This window comes from Pomacea canaliculata, linkage group LG3 (assembly GCF_003073045.1).
Source record: "Pomacea canaliculata isolate SZHN2017 linkage group LG3, ASM307304v1, whole genome shotgun sequence".
Lineage (NCBI taxonomy): Eukaryota > Metazoa > Mollusca > Gastropoda > Architaenioglossa > Ampullariidae > Pomacea > Pomacea canaliculata.
In genome coordinates, this window is record NC_037592.1 from 23,330,958 (window position 1) to 23,350,658 (window position 19,701).

Consider the following 19,701-nt stretch of genomic DNA (forward strand, 5'->3'; position numbering starts at 1 on the left):
CTGGTTGAGGAACTGTTTTGGTTTTTCATTTATCTCCAAATAAATTTCACCCTTTTAGTGCTCTTGCCTTAGGCTTTCTTTGTCATTCCTCCAATGACACTTTCACAGTGATCATTCTGATACTCATGTAAATCTGAAGAACCAAATTTCATAAAAAAAGCAAAGACTTAACTTCAGGATAGTACTTTTTTAAAAGGGTGAATATATTGCTGCTGCTATTATTCTTAAATGATACATTTTCATATGCGTTGTACATCATATTCCAGGTTGCCATCAATCAAACGTTCGGTTTTCCTTTTGAACATTATTCGCCTCCTGGAAAAAAGACAACAAAGAAGGCAATAGGCAATATCATATGATGATTTATAGACTTTTATGGTGACAGAAAAAAGCCTTCTTGAAAGCTTAAGCTTTATTATCTTTAGCTTTTACTGCTTAAGTTCTGGAAGAGCCCACTGTACTGATTCATGAACAGAAATCTACTAAAAGAAAGACTCAGTGGAAAGAGGGGGTTTGGGGAAATTATTACTACATCAAGAAATGACAGTATTCATTAAAAGATAAATATCTAGCAACTAACCAATTTCTGTCCTGGGATCAAAAGAATAGGGGTAAACAGGAATCAGATATCTTGAAATACAGACATGCAAACAAATGTGTGACATTTTGAAACATAGAGATGATTGAATTATCAAGGTTACTGTCAGTTGAAGAGCTGGACAACTTAATTAGTTGTATCCACATGTAAGATAACCTCAAGGAACTGTGGGAATGTAAAAAATACTTTTCATCAAAAACTTTTAAAGCACCTACATCCATGCAGTTGCACATCAAGTGTTCCCACTTCTATAATGAGAGTATCATCTGTGAAATACAGCAACTGAAGCTTAAGAAATATATTTAATGGCACCTTTACATGTCATGATTGGAGTTCATGTTATCAGTTCAGGCACTGATTTTATGTTACTCATAATCGACTCACTGTTTGCCATCTCTGTAGATGAGGACAGATGCCACATTGTGTTTGAGGAATTGTTTCTCAATTTGTTCATTTGTACTGAGATCATAATTTATCCAGTTGCCTGAACCATCATTCCACTGCCATATGCCTTTTCCTTCCTCTTCTTTTTCTTTACAAAGACCTGAAAATAAAAGTCCACACAATATCTTTCTCAAATTAATGTGGTGTGGAAACAGTTTACCACTGGACAATTACAAAATCTTCTCTATGCAGTCCTCAATCAGGTTGTATACATCTCTTCAATAATAATCAAATTTTAAATGGACAAAATCAAGAAAAAAATGTAGAAAGGGAAATGTGTTGTTCCTTATAAAAAGCACAAGAACATACATAAAGATGATAATGGTTTCCTACTGGAATGTAATAAATTTCTCAGGTCATCTTTTAAAATCATTTAAGAAAAAGTATTTACCAGGGACATTAGGGATACTTCCTTGTCCATTCCTGCAATGAAAAAGATATATGTGGCAGTACATAAAGTCAATAAATTTATTAACAACCCTCTCTTACAGTTATATTAAGCAAGTGCACATCTTCACCTGCGTAAACAGCCACCCACAAACCCGTATTCATTCATCCATCCTATGACCATTGTCAGGGAAATTGAATATTAATTTCCTCAGGCACTTGCTCTCAAATGCCTCCATTTTTTTCTCTCTGTTAGGAAGCAGAGTCCATGTCTTGCATTCCTATGGCAGGATGGCAACTGAAGGACTTAGACAGTCTGTGCTTGGTAGCAAACCTAATGGTACTGTCACACCAAATCCTGTTCAGCTAGTCATTACTGCTATCAATGTTGCAATACTAGTGCTCATTGCTGACAAGCAGCTGCTATCTTTGGAATGGGTGGTTCCTAGATACTTGAAGCTATTCACATCTTCAAGTTGTTGTCTATTCATACAGATCTCCAACTTGCTGTAGCTGTTGATGTTCACCATGACTTTGCTCTCATCAGACTTGGTCTCCATTTCATAAACATTTGTACTGTCAATCTTTTGGCAATATCTTGCAGTCTGCTGTTGCGGTCCTCCATCAGGTACACGTCCTCTGAAAAGTGCAGTTTCTACATGAACTCCTCATCAATGGTCAGGGTGGTGTGATATTCATGAAGGGTTTCTTGCATGATATTCTCCAAGATTTTCACTCTTGGGGAACACCCACTGTGTCAGAAAGAAGATTCCCAGTTCAATGTTAATACTGTGATCACAGATCTCTTGTATAGAACTTTGTTGAATGAGGACATGACTAGTAAATGTGTCCATTCCTTGGGCCAGTCTTTGTATTGCCAGATTCCTAGGTACAGACCAGTGAGAGATTTTGTTGTTTCTTTATCACCCTGCTTGAGCAACTCCGCTGGGGCTTTGTCAATTCCAGATGACTTCCCTCCCTTCAAAGTGTGTTCAGCTGTCTTGACCTCTTCCCACAGGACTGGGAGGTCTGCAGACATGATTATTGTTATCTAGTTGCTTTGCTCTGTCCACAGCTAGAAGTCACACAAGTCAACAAAATTTGTTGGAGGTGCTCACTCTCTTATTGTCATTTGTCTCTCTCTCACACACATACTAATAGTTCACTAAAAGATAAAATGATGGTAGTACAAACACAATGTTAATAAATCTGTGTTGTATTGGAAGAAGACAAATACCAAGAAATGGAGAATGTAATGGATATTTATAATGCACAGCATCATAACCAAGAAAGATCACACTCACTGTGCAGACCAGCAATGATAAATGAACAGATATGTGTGCTGGCATCAGTCAGAGAGGGAACCCACATCTACCCAGAAGCTTCTGTGTCCGACATACACATATCAAGATCTCTATACCAAGAAATAAAAACCTACCAGTACTCAACTTCAGCAGGACCATTATTAGAGTAAGTGCAGACCTGTAGTTCTCCATTAGACCACCGAACCTACATCAGATGAAAACCAGTGAAATATACGTCTACTTAATGGAAATCTCGTGGTCCTATGCTCCTCAAAGGTACAACAAGGAATAAACTAAACTAATGGAAATCTCACACCTAATTCTACAATAACATCTTTCTTAATTACTTACTTACTGCCCATTATGCCGGTCGGCACGTAGGGCAGCATCTTTCTTAATATATTGTATTATTTATTTAATAAAACTTCCAAAAAAATGATCATATTTCAACAGTAATAAGCCATTTCCTTGAATACTGCATTTAACAGTATTACCTAAAACTCAGCATAAAACTTCATTAAAAGATTGGGCAAGAGTTACAAGTTATTGCTTACCACTACTTTCTTCTCTTTGTCTGATTTGCGAATGATCACACCTTTCTCCAAATGCTCATCACCATCCCTCTTGTTCCACTTTAGTCCTATATAACCATTATACAAGATATATATCACAACCTCTGTGACTAACAATCTGGCTTTTTCTGTCAGTTCAGTACTAGCGTTTATTTGCTACAGACAGAAAGCAAAGATACCACTTCCAAAATTTTTTCTAAAAAACTTACAAGAAGTGATTTTTAAAAAGTGAGCAAGAAATGAAACAATCTCAATGTCTTCAACAAATATGATTACCTTTTTTCACAACCATGCCAATTTCAAGATTTTTAGTTTTAATCCGTGGACTTTCATCTGTTTTCATCAGATGAAATCCCTTTCTTGGGCTTTGTGGGTAACAGTTGAACTCTCCAGAATCCCACTCGACCCAGTGCCAAGAATCTGATTAATTTCCAAGAAGCAGTTTAAATTGACAGCCATTTCAGTTTATCACTCAAAAACTTAATACTTTGATATAGACAAAGTTTTTTTCTAGCTGTGAGCATGTCATCGCCTTTTATAAAAATTCTTTTGCTAATCCGACCTGACCTGCTACATGCATTACTCTGAGTGCTTCAACTTGCAGAAAAGTTAATATAAACAACATTTAAAATCATCTCTTACTCTGCAAGCCTTTGGTGATAAATGCCTACATCAAATTAATCATGTTTTTTAACCATGTGGTAGGGTTTTCTGCTGCCAAGATAAAAACATGGATGACAAGCAGTGACCCACACTTAAGACAGATGCTTAAAAGAGAATACAAAGATCTTTTTTCTTAAGCTAAAGGGCAATTACTGTGTGACATCATACTGACACATACATTTTTTTTCATGACTAATAACAGTGCCTGGCCCATTTCCATCCTGGTCCCCGTAAGTCCAGTCAGGTCCACGAACTACTCGTGTACCCAGTGGCAGGAAGTAACCTAAGTTGACTTTCTCTGAAACAAAAAATAGAGGAAATATTGTCAAGTACAAAGCACCAAGACATCAAAACAAAATTTTCTTACAAAAATAAATGCTGCAGCATAAAGAGAGACTGAAAATATCATATGCATTTATGCACAAAAAAATTCATGGAGGGTTATTTCTGGTTTTACCACGAATCAGCATAATATACAAATACATATGTGCAAACACACATTCTACAAACATGAATGAATGCACACACCTGTGTTTTCATACACATTGTTAAGTTCAACATTTCTAGGGTTGACTTTAATGGAGGAACGCCTTTCAGGATTCTTAAGTTCATTCTGTATGGTCTCAACTATTTCCTTCTCATCGACATGCCTAAGGTCAGGAGCCAGTGCTTTAACAACTGCCCTTATTTCTTCTTGTGATACAGTTTCCTTCTTGTCTTTCAAGCATACTATCACTTTCCCTATTGTATCCTGAAAAGAAATAAAAATTTCTGATGACTTTTCTAGGTGTGACAACAAATATGAGGGAGAGCACCACAACACCCATATAAAGCAATCCAATTCATGCAAAACACCAACACATACACAAAGAAAGACCATATATTGATACAAGAAATTGCAATAATCAGGATATTTATTTAGTGCTTTATCTCTGCCACACTTACAAAAGAAACTCCCAGTATACCAAGGTAACATCACTGCAGTTAAGAGTTTTTGAAAGTATTTCCTGAACAGTTATTACAGTCTTCAGTGCACTTTTGAAAGTTTGAGGAGAATCAATGGCCAGCTAACCAAAACATTTATTACATATTGGATCTTAGAATGCAGTGATAAGAGGAAAAGCATAGTAGTTTAAAGGTGTGTAGACTGTCAGAATATCTGAGATACACACCGGAGAAAATTAAAAAAAAAATTGTGATAGATCAGTGACAAACCTGAATTTATAACATAACATTTATAACATAAAGATGAATATTAAAAACTCCTAATAATGCTTATCTATATTTTACTGTAAACTCAGCCCTGGAGCTATCAAATGGCAGTATAGGTATCGGTATGTATGTTTCTATTTCCTGATGATGGTCTGTAAATATGAATTTTTGTGAAAACTATCACCTGCCATCGCCCTGGGACCTTATATATATATATACCATCTACAACAATCTATTTTGTGTTTGTTATTACAGCATTTGTTCATTTTCTTTTTTTTTAGGAAAACAAATGGAGGTCTTGGGTGGAATGGGGAGGTCATGTGGTTTGTGTTGACTCTGAGTCCTTGTGGAGGGGATGGAGTAGGTTACATATTTGTGACATTCTTATTGCTGTCTTACTCCAGGTTTGAGACCAGTGCTTCTCTTGCAGTTGCCTGATCTTCATCAGGAAGTGTTCATAAATGCTGTGATGAATGGCTTGCTTTTGCTGCTGAAAGTGACCCAGTGTCTTGTGTGTATGTGGTTTATCTTGTCTGTTTTGTTATTTTTCCTATGATGTCAGATATTGTATTTCTTAGGATTACTATCTTTATGTTAATGTCAATGGTATATGTATATATTACACAATTTTAAAAATTGTTACAAAAGATAAGAAGTTCCAAGGAAATCAACTCCTTTTTCATTTAAATCTTTATGGATTATGCTGTGATAATTGTGCAGATACTTTACCTGTGTTCTAAAGTAGTAACATAGGTCCCTGATGTTGGCTGACTCTTTATAACATCCACCACACACGTCAGACATTGCTTTCATGTAGAACTAAAAGCAAAAGCAAAAGTTACAAGTGCATTATTAATTACACTTCCTTGCCTTTTAGAATGTGAAAAGTTATATTATTCCATCTCACCTGCAATACTTGCTGTATCAATGCAAAGATATTAATTTTACAATAAAACCATCTCGTCCTATTTACCGTGCACCTCTAAGAAAGCAGTGCCCTCCTTGAAGATACTGTATGCTAAACAAAATTTGTGAATTTGTAAACTTGTTAATTGTATGCTTCTACAGATCCATATCTTTTCTCTAAAGTGAAGCACTTCTACAAAATGTTATCAAAATATTATCTACAAAATACCTTATCAGCCATAGACCCCACTGGGACAAACACAATAGGATGCACTTGGTTAAAACTTGAGCTGGCCTTGAAACTGATCAACATCCTTGATACAGCTGCCCTCACCTGTATGAATAAAGAGCCAGGTAAGCAAACAACCATTTGCAGCTTTATGCATAATGCTTTACTCTGTTACAAGCCATCAGACACAAGATAAAATATTTAGTGCTCTTCACCCATACATCATTTCAAGCATCTACTCACATGATTAATGTTCTTGGCAACATCTAGTCCCTTATCCTCAGTTGATTCAGTTGGATAGCCATCACTGATAAAAATGATACGTGGACGCACATTCCACTCTCCAGACACAGAGACAACGCCACCTTCAGTAAGAACAGTAACAGCTATTTATTGAAATGTTTCAAAAGAGACATAGACATCATAGTTATCAAAACACATCTAACAATATTCCTTTATCAAATATTTATATTTTAAGAGCAGTTTTATGTAACCAGTAACCTCAAATGCTTTCACACTTTGCAATGATAGTGTCTCATGCATATCTGTAATTTATTTTATGCCCTAATGGCAATGGCTTGCTGGTTACCTGCACCTGCTAGTGTGACCACGACCACCGCTAAGTGAAGCAAACTTTCCATCTGAGAGGCTCAAATAGACTACTAGTTCATAATAAATTTATTTCTGAACTCTTTCGATTTTATCACATAAGTGGAAAATCTTTTTCTAAGCCCCATAAATTTTCAAATTATTTATTAGTTTGAGAAGCCACATTGTTGTCATATCTCTTCATATGTTATTTTCAGCATCAGCGGAACCTCTATGATGACTTTTGACAAAGTCTGGCATGAGGGGCTGTGGCATTTGATGTGAATATTGAACATTGAAGAAGTCTCATCCAAATCATCAAAGTGCTTTATAATAGCTCAACGAGTGCAGTATTTCTGGATAACCAAATAGGAGCTTTCTTTCACAAAACAGAAGGCATATGTCAAAGATATCCCTATCACCTGTGCTTTTCAACATCTTGGAGAGTATCATGCATGAAACTCTTCATAACCATCATACTTCCATTTCCATCAGTGGAGGGTGATTTGCAACCTACACTTTTCAGAAAACATCAATCTGATGGTAGGCACTAACAGAGAACTGCAAGACTTTGTCAACAGACTGACAGATAGCTCAAATATGGAATGTAGACCACCACTGACAAGAGTAAAGTCATGGTCACTGGCAACAGCAAAGCAGAGATTGACATTAACAGGATATGGCTCAAAGAGGTAGATCAATTTTAAGTACATGGGAGCCACCTTCTCTAAAGATGGCAGCTCCACAATAGATATCTGCATTAAGATCTCCTGACAGCTATGAGCAAGAATGGTCGGTAAATATGGCCTTGACAAAACCAAAGACAGAAGCATCAAACTCCTAGAGTCTGCACAGAGTCATCAACTCACCTTAGTTCCCACATTAAACACAAAAATAATCGCAGACAGAAGGGTTGGTCCATAAACACATTGCTTGTCAAAACTGCAACAACAACAGCAGCAAGAGCTAGGCTGGACAGGGCCTAGTGCAGCCATAACATCAGGTTTACTACAAAGGCAATCTGTCAAGTGTCTCATAGTACTGATCCTGCTTTATGGATATGAACCATGAACTGTGCTTGCTGATACAGATAGGAGCTTCAGGCATTCAAGAACAAATGCAAAGAACCCCTACTTGTAACAATGAAGCAACATAAGCTGGTCTGGTATGACCATGTGACCCAGTACGTCACCTTGCCAGAGACAGTCCTTCGTGGTATCTTGAAAGATGGTTGACATTGCAGTGGCCAGAGGAAGAACTGGCTTACAAACTTGAAGGAGTAAACTAGTCCCGTGCAGGAGCTGTTCCCTATTGCTCAAAACAGGCATGAGTAAGAGGTTTTGTCAGATGCCACATCTATTCATGTGCTCTCCTCAACACCTGGCACCAGTCAAGGGCCAATCCAAATTTGTGCATCAATAAGCTCTGCTAACCAACAGCCGTCAGCTGGAATCTACACCAAGCTCTACTACATACATATTCACCTCATTCAAGAATTTCTTCTGCTTTGTGTGTGTCTTGGAGAAAGGATGTGGAAAGGGGTGGTAGTTACACCTGCCCTTTTTTTAGCTTTACCTTTGCGGACAAAAGCTGCCATGGCCACTAGTAGGGCCTCAACAAAGGGCGACTTTCCTTCTGGCTTCAGTGCCTCTGCAACATTTTAAAACAAAAACAAAAACCAAAATTTTCCCTTTCTCATTCTCCACTAGATGCATGTGAACACCTGGATGTGAGAAGGGAGATGTGTCCATACACACTATTTGAACATAATATATACATGTTTGCAAGCACATGCACAGAACAATTTGGAATTATACTAACATGAATATTTTATGTGTATATGTGTAATATAAGAAAGAAAAGCACAATTACTCCATGAGCTTAGAACTAAATGAACAATAATTTTAAAAAAAGACTGAAAGTCTTTGATGGTCACCTACCCACTTTTTCTCTGATCCGAGAGAAGTCATTTGTGAGATTCTGTGCAACAACAGCATGATCTCCAAATGTCACAAGCCCAATATTCTCTTCTGTACCAGATTCATTGACTGCATCTTCTACCCCTATTGTGATGATTTTTCTCATTTAGTGAATGTATTGTACACTAATCAATTATTTCTTTTTTTTTTAAGAAAGCAATTTTATTAACTTCTATATTTAATTACACAAGGAGACAAATCATACCATTTCCATGCTAAGCAATCACAAGAACATCGCAGCAGGCTGACAAAACAAATGTAATTTTTTCATGAAAACTTATTTTTCATCAAAATTGTGCTAAAGATGACAAAAATGGAGTGGCAATGGTAATGATGTTGGGACTGGTGGCAATGAAGATGAATGCTGTGTTGGTAATGATGGCAAATAAAGATAAATTCATCTCGTTCTTTCATCCCTTTTTATTTATTTCATCAAATGACTCAGAAAGATGGTAACGTTAACAAATTTTTTAAAATCTGAATCATACATTACAAAACTTCCGCTGATAAAATTACCATCAATGAAAACATTCACTGCCCTCTTCATTTCATCAAACGCTCCTCCCTTCATCATGCTGGAAGAAATGTCCAAGCATAGCATGGTATCAAATGAGCTGGCTTTTGGTGCTGGCTCCGTATCTACAACAAAATGGCTTTAATAATAACTAATGTATCACAACAAACCCTTAAAAAGTTCAAAATTTAAAGTTTAGACATATGCTTAATATGTTTTAAAAGTGAGTTTAAATATGAAAACATCACTCCACTGAACGGGAACTGAACTAAAAGCCTTCTCCACACCTAGCTCTCCCCTCAAAAAAGCTATTTATGATTAGTGCAGCTGGAAAAGAATTTGAAGTTGTGTCAATGCATTGTAAATTCTGTCTGAGATTTGTAGTATTTCTAGTAAAAAGAGAGCACTTGTGACTGAACAAGCACCTCACTTTATTCTTTGATTTGCCCATGAAACATTACCCTATAGGATCAAAGTTATGCAGCTGACTTGTTAGCAGTATTTATGCCTATATGTCATAGCATCTTGAAAGATAACAATAAAACTTGTGTGCAGGCATGGCGTGCATGTGTGTGTACATGCATGCACACACAATTAATGCATGTATCATGCTCAAACACATTTGCTCACTTCCCACCTACCCACTCACTTCTCCTCAAATTTGATATATTGAGCAAAACTGCTCAGTTAAAGAAATTTAAATCAAGAATCAATTGTTTAAAATCGTTTAAGTAAATCACAGAAACAAGTTTTAGAAACACATGTTAATTTTAGAATAACTAAAAACAAAAATCCAAAGCAAACAATGATTGCAAAAAGGAAAAGAAGAGTTACCAAATTCATAAGCTTTATCGACAGCCTCTTTCACCAGTCTTGCCTCACTGTCCGAATCTAGCCCGATGCTTATCATGTCCTCTGTTAAGATAATAGACAAAGGGTTGTCAGTCAGCAATTTTTTATCCTAAATTTTAATATTCACTTGTAAAACTTTAGATGCAGCTTTAGGTCCAGGTCCAACATTTATTAGCCAAAAATACTGGAATTATAGTTTTAATGGCTACTAGTACTAATAACTTGTGACATTATTTTTGTAGTGAAAATATGAGTCTAAACTCTAAAGGCTTCATTATCCAAGTTTTTCTGTGATAGATTAAATTTATTATGATAATTAAATTTAATCTGAGCTAGTGAGGGTCATTTAACAATGTCAAGTTATCCTCCACTGTTGTAACAAATAAGTTTATTCAGAATTTTTCCCTTTGAGAATATGATAATTTTATTTTTTTCTTGAGTTTACTGTCATATTCCACTTATCCCAAACGTTTTCATGCTATTCAGTGTACTCGATCTGTTCTGGTGTTATCTGCATGTAATATGAAAATTATTTATCAAATACTCTACACATTCTACAACATGATTTAGCCTTTATATATATTCTAAATTATTCACAATACATTTCCTTCTATACTATGATTTAAAAGTATTTGTCAGAATAAGAAAGAAAAAGTCCATCAATCTTGTTAAAGCTCCTTTATAATTATATGAAAATCTATTTCATTTTTCCTAGACAGACATTAATGATACCGGTGTATATGGTGCAACGAATGATGAAAAGCCAGCATGGAAACCAGCATAAAAAAAATAATTATTTAAAATATCAATTGAGAATGTTTACTTCAATTATTACACAACAGTAACATTGCTGTAGCCATCACATTTACCTAGCTGGGGATTATTGTTCCATGAAATTAACAGTAAACATTTTTGTTGCCTGTGCACTTTAGGATTCCTTTTTTTTTAACTTCTACATGCTTTATTATCTTTCAACTAATTTATACAAAAGAAAAGCTCATCATTGGTAAATAGCTTAGTTTCCTCTCAACTAGGTATGCCATCTTACATACACAGCTCAGAGTTAGGCTTGTTGAATTTATTATCAGCTAAGCTCTATTTTTGAAATACAGAATTCTCAACAAGTGGGCATAATCAGAGTTTACACATACTAGGATTTCTTACTAATGCCATTATCTTTATCCAAAATATCCCAGTAGGCTTTGGGGTCCTTATATTTCATTTTTTAAAGTTCCTTAATAATCTTCTGCTTATATTCCATCAATCCTAAGCTTTGCACATGTGAAATATGGTCAAACAACATGAAGAAAGTTAACTTCCTTGGTCAAAACAGCCTAAGATTTAAATGTGCAACTGTGAAGCACAAGACAGCATGTAACAAAAACAAACACCAGATGATTTAGCAATAGACCCCAACAGTCCAAAAAAAGAAATACAGGGTCATGACATTTGATGACCTTTTTTCAAAATAAGGAGAAGGCTAGATAACAGATCTGTGCACTGTGACAGGCTAATAAGTATAAAGGCTGTAGATGCTGTAAATTACAGCTGTAAAATAGATTCATACACTATGATAGAATGACAAAGAAAACAATAAAATGTGATAGACCTCCCCACATAACTGACAGAATAACGACAATAACAACTAAGACCTGACAACGGATCTGTACCTACATGTGTTGGATAAAAAAAAATACAAAAACAAACTGTATGACAAATTATAAACATATATTTTTTTTTTCATCAGAGAACAAAACAGTTGTCTTGAAATTTATTTAAGCATAAAAACATGTAGAGTATAGCATGTAGGTTTTTGTCAAAATATAATGGACCCACCTGATGATTTCATTTTATGTATTTTTTGGTGGGTTTTTGATGGCTTTGATGGTGTTTCTTTTGTGAAGCCTGTTTCTCTGTAACTGTAAACAGTTTAATAAGCTTTTGTAAGTTTTGCATGAGCCATGAGCAAATCCAGTGGATTGCATTTGTAGTAAAAAAAATACCTTATAAGCAAAATAAGCAAATAATAAGCAAAAAAACACTTTCTACTCAAGAAGTTATTGAATTTTGTTTTATTATTCAACAGTCATTCATTCAATTAACACATAGACTATTTTCACCATTCTTGAAAAAGGGGAGTCACACATCTAGCTGTCAGCAGATGGGATATTTTCATTTTAAACTTCTAGTAAGATGTATTCAGTATTTTAGCTGTTACCCACCTTGAAGGATCTGATGTCCTCTTTAACTGTTTATCTCTGGAAGGATGTGTAGATTCCTGCAGTGTTGAACTTTTTGTCTGCTTTAATGAGGTGCTGCTGAATTACAGGAAGACTCCTGCTGTTTGCTTTCATTTAAAGATATTGTTGGTGGTATTTGTTGTGAAATGGAGTTGCTGTTATCATAGTTGCTGTATGTTGAGATATTGCTGAACAAAAAAAAAACAAACAAACAAAAAAACCCTGCTATATTCAGCTAGTACTTAACAGGATATTGAAAGGCAAATCATAGGAAAAAAGGTAACAGCTTATAATGTCAATTCTGGATCCAAAAATAGACATAATTGTATATTCTTATCTTTATGATATCTGTGATGTGGATCAAAACAATACTTGCCTACTCCACTGTCTCCGATGCAGACAAAATTTACTTCAATAATTCTATTTTTAAAAAATTGCCACCTAAATGTAGTTGAAAATTTTCCAGATATTTTTATCTCTTCAGCGTGCAGCCAGGAAATTTATTAATATAAATTCCTAAACATTTTAATACTTGTGAGAGCTCAACTTTTAGCAGCAATGTGCTCACCTTGGTATGACATTTACAGAGTCCAAGATTAGTGGTAAAGATTCTGCTCTGTGTAAATTGGAATCATGTGATTTTCTCCCGTCATCATTGTTACTTGATCTGAAATTAAATATTTGTAAAAAAAATTAGCTTCCTATTAGCAGCTTGTTAAATCAGTATTAGTTATGCTTCTAATCAATCAATTTTTCCAATCTCCCTTTTCTACCTAAAGTACTTGAAAATGTTATGATTGTCCAGCTCCTGAACCATTTCTTCAGCTATAATATACTTGAATCATTTCAGTCAGCCTATAATGAGAATCGTTTGACTGAGACAGTGTTGCTGCAAGTGGTGAATGACTTACTCTCTGCTTGTGACACATATCATCTCATTACTGTCATCGGATTTATTTCTTTCTTAAGCTGGTTCCAGTCCTACATGACTCAGAGGTGGTCTTTGGAAGTGGCGACTAGCGCAACCAGGGCCTGGGCCCTGTAAAAGGAGATTCTTTCTCTGCCTACAGCCCAGCTCTCAGCCCTGCATATGACACTTGCTCAGTCCCTGTGTACTGCTAAGGCCACCTCTGCAAGAGTGACCTCACTTAGTCTGTGGTAGTTATAGGCACATCTTAATCTGTACCTTTGAACTACAGGGAGCCTCAATGCTCTGTTCCTGGCTCTTTTTATTTTTAACTCCCTGTGTACATTTATTCAGTGCACATACAACCACTAGGTCCCACTATTCCCCATGTGGGCCTGCAGCATCACATGTATGCTGATGATACAGTTGCTAGCATCTGGCCTTGCTTCTCAGCTCCAGCACGTCTGCGCCACCACACAACAGATTCTGTGAAAGCCTGCATATCAACAAACTGAAAATGATGACTAAATTGAGGTCCTTCCAATAGCTTCTGAAATGTGTGCCATCCTTTACTACCTTTACTTACTCTGGGGTTAGCATCTCTCTAACATATTTTCCAGAAACATGGTGTTACCTTCAACACATTACCTGCTTTTCAGTTTGGACTTAAAACTGACCTCTTTTAGAAATACTTACTTACTATAATCAGTTTACCTTGTCACGTTCTCTTCTTTTTGTTTCTTCATATTACGGGCAACGTCCATTGTGCAATTGTGTATGTATGTTTGCGTGATTGTGATACTTGTCTCTGTTGTATGGCATCAATATCTACTACCCCGTGTGGCTTGTAAAGCACTTTGAGCTTACTGCTGTATGGAGAAAAGAACTATATCAATCCTAATGTAATATTACCTCATGAATCTCACATCAATGTAGTCTGTAAGTTTATATTCCTTGAGCTTTGCTGGATTAGTCATATATCTTCATGCCTTTCCTGTTTCTACCACCAAAAAGCTCATGTCTGCATTGTGCTACCCTAGCTGGACATGCAACTTACTATTTGTCAGTCTTTCTAATTGCTTCCTGGACAAACTTCAAAAGGCTCAGAATGATGCCATTCATATTGTCTTCCATAGACAAAAAGTGGTTCATATTACACTCTTGCCCTCTAGTTTCACTGGTTGCCAGTCTGAGCTTGCATTAATTACAAGCTTGCCACACTGTGCTACCATTGTTTTCATTACCTTGCCCCAGCAATCCCCAGTTTTATCTCTCTGATCTGCTTTAGTTGCACACCACAGGGGAGAAATTCAGCAGACTTTTTTCTTCTCAAACCACACTGTTTGCAATTTTCTTCCCCTTTCTCTCTGAAATGTGTCTAGATTCAAAGCCTTTAAATCCAGCCTCAAACCCATCTCTTTAAGAAATATCCTTCATAATTTACAGTACAGTTCTCCCCACTCTTCAATTCTTTATCCACATACCTTTGTTTTTTTTTGTTTTTTTTCCATGATGCCATTTGCAGACATCTTTTGCATGCAGCACATGTGAAAATGCACTTTAAAAATTTTATTATTAATTAATCAATCAGTCAATAAACTTTACTCTAAATTAATGTGCAACCAATTATTTTATGTTAAGAAACCTATACTCACATGTTCATTAGCTGATATTTTTTGTAAGACATCAATCATCATGTATAAAGAACTATGACCTTCAAAATAACATACCTGTTGATCCCTCTAGGTTTGTGCCTACTTGGTTTTATTTCTTCCCCTAGTTCTTGTCTGTCAACATTGGTATCTTTATCATTAACATGGTGGTAATCATCAGGAGAATCCTCCACTAAATCTCCTCTGGAAGACTTATGTATTGATTTTTCACTGTCACTTTTTCCACCCCTATCATTTGCTTTAGAAATTTCTCTGGCAGGAACAGTCTGATGCTTGGTGCTCTGAGGTCTTTCTTTGAGATCTGCTCTGCTATGCTTGGCTTTTGTCTTTGCACTTTTGTCAGTCACCCTGGTTTGCTGTATTGATGTTTCTGACAAAGGCAACGTATTTCTATCATCCTTTTTTTCCTGTGTAATTAGATAAATGTGAGTGAGAATATGGTATGAATTTAACTGCTTATTAAATACTTTTTTTCTAGATTGCTTTACAGTGGAGTAAAACAGAGTTATAGACGTGCACACATGCCACAAAGATGTTTAATCTATCATTATATAATAAATAAAATTAAAATGAAGGCATAAATCTGCACCAAAAAGCATAAAGATTATTTGGTGTATCATTTCTGATGCTCATTTACTTACAGGAGATGGGCTGGTCCTGACTGGGTGTCTTGAGGTCATTTTGTGGAAAGACGAAGGATTTTGCAAAGTTGTGCTCATCATTATCTTTCGAAGTTCATTCAATTGTTTGAAAACTTTGTCAAACTGACTATTCACTTGTCGATCTAGCTTGGACACAATCTGCCTCAAAGCATGCACTTCTGCTGTAATATCTGTCTGCATCTGCCCACCTGGAAAAACATATGTTGATATCCAATAAAAATACAAATTCAAGCAGCCAATATGTAAGACAGTCATTAATGAAAACAGCTGTGTATATATAAAAACATTTTGTGAAGACTTTTGAGAACATGTTCATTGTCGTTGAGATTAGGTACTACTTTTTGCAGCACATGCTACAAAAATAAAACAACTAAATTGATTCTGGGATTTTTTTTATTCTTCCCTTGTTCAGCAAGTTACTGCTAATTTTCAGAGAATGAAACTGATCTTTTCTGAGAGAAGAAGTAGCAAATCGGAGAGAAAAATATGGATAGATACAAACATTAACCCTTTTTAAATCAGAGGTACATGTATTTCACAAAATTTATATAGTCTGTCACATTAACCATCTTAATCAAGCCAAAACAATAACAAGCACCTGTGCCTATCCCGAATTAACCTAAATTATTCACTATGCATATTTTAAAATGATTAAAATAATATTCTGCATCAGACTATACAGATTGTATGCAGGCATTAATAGATCAGTATCACCTATGATGTATGATAGAATGATATCGCCAATGGTCATAATTATTCACACACACACATATATATACACTTTCCAGTTTGAAAGTTTTTCACCAAGAAAAAAGATCCCTGATTATCATCTGACCTTGCTGGTCACTTTCCACTTCAGCTTCTGGAGATAACTGTTGTCCCTCTGACTGACCATCTCTGTAACCAAGAAAAATAAAAATGTATCCTTTTATTTCCAAAAATAATTCCATTCGTGAATGGTATAATGTAGCGGGCCAATGAATATAATAACTACGCATACAAATCACCTCAGGAAAAAAACTATATGGCCAGATTACACAGGGCAGAGACTTTAAATGTGTATGAATATTTTCTTCTAACACAAACACATAATAGCACATTCTCACCTTGAAGATGATGGAGAGTGAACATCCTCAGAAAGACTACATTGTGTAGAGTTCAGTGGTTGAAGCAGTTCACACAAGTGTAAATTTTCACCCATGGAGATTGTTACATCCCAATTTACCATGAAATCACAATACTCATACTGCAGGAAGAAATGGATACATGTGCTAGACAAAAGCAAAATGGTCTGCTTGGAGAAGGTGCGAAGTATGCTGAACTGGGAAGTCATAAAAAAGGAAAGTAGAGGAAGACGAACAACATTTTGCACAAAATTATATATTTGAGATATAGAGATATAAGTGGAAATCTAAGTCCTCCCACCAGATTCTCACTCTAATGGAGTCACTTTCACTTGCTGCTGTGTAGCTGTTTTTCCAAAGAACAAAATTATGCCATCAAAAAGATTAAAAAGGCTATAATAATTAACAACTCCCCCCAAACAATTACAACCATTCTACTGTACCTCTGTATCTGCAAAAAGGCATGATAATGTGTCTTTCATCTGTTCCTCCAGTGGCTGTATCTTATAAGGTGACAACACACTAGGATGACCGAGCTTGACCCTGCAAGATGTCACCTCCAGCAACTGTGCTCCAAAAGAAAAGTGGCATTTTTTTACCACCTCTTGTAGCATTTCCCATTTATTGCTGCTGATGTTCTCTGCAGTGCTGATGTGAAATTTAATAATTCTTTCATGGAACGGGGTGGAGATTGTGGAATGCCAGTGTGTAAAGAATATCACTGGCTGTATGTCTTTTGGCCATTCTAGAGACACAAAGTGTACTTCTTGTTCTGAAATTGTTAAACATAATTTTTAGTTTTCATAGCTTTTAATATGTCTCCCAACTTCAAATACAGTATAACTAATGTAAACGGGATGAAGCACCCATAGAAATGATTGAGGTTATTGTTGTATTAAGTTTTCTACAACAGCAGTGCACTGACTATGACAGATTCTGCATTGTCATAATATGAAAAAATTACAACTCTTTACTTGTTAAAAGATGTATACTTAACAATAAAGAAAATATTGCATTTTCACACCAGATTAGCAGCAAGATGCTCACCAGGTGTCATCTATGTCTAAAAAGAATAAAGCTGTGAATAATAATAATCACAGAGAGCACAGAGAGAAACAGGTGTGTTTACATATTGATGCATTAGGTACAGATACATGCATTTGCACACACACACACACAACACCACTTAAATGCACATTCCTGAGACTAAGCATTCACAGGGCTTAATGCTGGAAGACAGCTCAATAACTTGTATATTATGAACCACATGAAATTTGACTTAATGAAAATAGAAAACAATGACCAGATATACAGCAAGGACATAAACCCAATGTACTTATGTGATGTACATAATACATATATTTCATTTTGATGTGCTTCTTTGGATCCTTTTATAAGAACTATACAGTCAACAAATGTGTATTACAGTAAAAAGCTCTACTTCTGTAGGCAGCACCTGTTGAAGGAATCTGAACATTCCCATTTGCCATGAACACATTTGTGTTCACCCTTCCTATGACAGTTTCACCAGAAGGTAGAGATATTTCTAAACTCATAGATCTTTCTTGTTGATCCTGAAAACAGACATAAAGCAAGTCAAGAATGTCACAATATATAAAGTATTTTAATTCTTTCCCAAAATTTGATTAGAAGTTACATAATTTTATGTAATGTAGACCCCCTTATGGCCCAATGCAAAGTCATGCCCACATTAAGAAGCACCAAAAAAAAAATCCAAAGATTATCCATACAGCTAAAGGTATTTGTACAATTTTAAGCATTTATTTTTATAATGATCATAAAAATTGCGACAGCACCTCTCCCTCACCTAATCCCCCTACATACACACACATATAAATATTATGCACCATTACAGAAATGTTTTTAACGATTGTAACCTTTAAACACAATTTCTCAACTATTCCATCAATCCAACAACTGAAAAATTCTGATAGGTCATGTAATTATTAATGATGATAATGCCATACACCACACACACAGATTCCACATAATGAAACAGAAACTTCCACTACATTAAATCAAATGCAAAACTCACCGCTTGCTTAGAATGCATTCCTCTTCCCAGTGGTGCTTTCGAGAGCTGTTTCATTGCTATGTTAGCGTATCCACACGGCTTCTACGGATGAACACGGATGAACATCATATTCTTGTGAAAACAGCGACATCGGCTGTATCTATCATCATCGCAGAACAATGAGGACTCAGATTAGCAATTCCCATGTATACAGATAAATTTTCAAAATGTAAAGAAAGACAGATGTACTTTACACAGACAAAACTGACAATGCCCGATGTCTAAAATTAGTTTTCGCTGGCGGGGAAAGAATGTTACTTCCTATAGACGACCTCCTGAAAAGTGTTCGACGATTTGCGTACTGTTTGTGTAGGAAGCTGTTTAACACCCTTTTCAAGAACTTGGAATCAAAAGTTTCTATTCCAGATTATCTGTGGTCAAATCATGTGCGACCAATCTGTTAAATTACTTTTTTTTTCAGCAACAGCCGAGTTTATACGTGCAGCCGAATCTCTGACGCCGCTGAGTGTAGACCTGTAAGCGTTGACTTTTTGTTGACCACCCATACGAGAGCTCTCGCGCCATGCCCACTTCAAATATTTGTGCTGATGCTGATCGAAGGATCGAGGGATCAGAAAAAATCCTCTAGGTTATTTGAAGATATATTTCGTCAGAATGATGCATACTTTGCCTTGGTCTGGGTTTTTACAATCATGCCATCAACTCGATCTGTGCTCAAAATCTGTGCCGGTCTGATCGGTCTCACACGCACAAATTAATTTACATGAGAATGAATCGGAATAATTAAGTCA

The 19,701-nt window shown here is 35.9% G+C and overlaps 1 protein-coding gene across 5 annotated transcripts; it reads right to left on the reverse strand.

Annotated features, from left to right (window-relative positions):
- Window positions 1–172: 172 nt before the first annotated feature.
- Window positions 173–19,637, reverse strand: LOC112559026. 5 transcript variants are annotated; one of them, XM_025229853.1, is made up of 17 exons: window positions 12,471–12,611; window positions 12,085–12,167; window positions 10,231–10,311; window positions 9,399–9,521; window positions 8,844–8,966; window positions 8,479–8,553; window positions 6,559–6,680; window positions 6,316–6,420; window positions 5,910–5,999; window positions 4,497–4,719; window positions 4,147–4,266; window positions 3,582–3,725; window positions 3,288–3,373; window positions 2,868–2,938; window positions 1,434–1,465; window positions 983–1,142; window positions 173–315 (listed from the first exon to the last, which is right to left on the reverse strand). In XM_025229853.1, the coding sequence occupies exons 2-17, from the start codon at window positions 12,095–12,097 to the stop codon at window positions 240–242; spliced, it is 1,644 nt and encodes a 547-aa protein (XP_025085638.1). In that variant the 5' UTR covers window positions 12,098–12,167; window positions 12,471–12,611; the 3' UTR covers window positions 173–239. The 5 variants fall into 5 exon arrangements, 2 of the variants coding, with proteins under 2 accessions (XP_025085638.1, XP_025085639.1); XM_025229854.1 differs by lacking the exons at window positions 173–315; window positions 983–1,142; window positions 1,434–1,465 and adding an exon at window positions 1,477–2,458; XR_003098264.1 differs by lacking the exons at window positions 173–315; window positions 983–1,142; window positions 1,434–1,465; ... (10 more) ...; window positions 9,399–9,521; window positions 10,231–10,311 and adding exons at window positions 13,057–13,155; window positions 15,126–15,475; window positions 15,710–15,918; ... (4 more) ...; window positions 18,911–19,049; window positions 19,359–19,462 and having other exon boundaries at window positions 12,471–12,676.
- Between the last annotated feature and the right edge of the window lie 64 nt (window positions 19,638–19,701).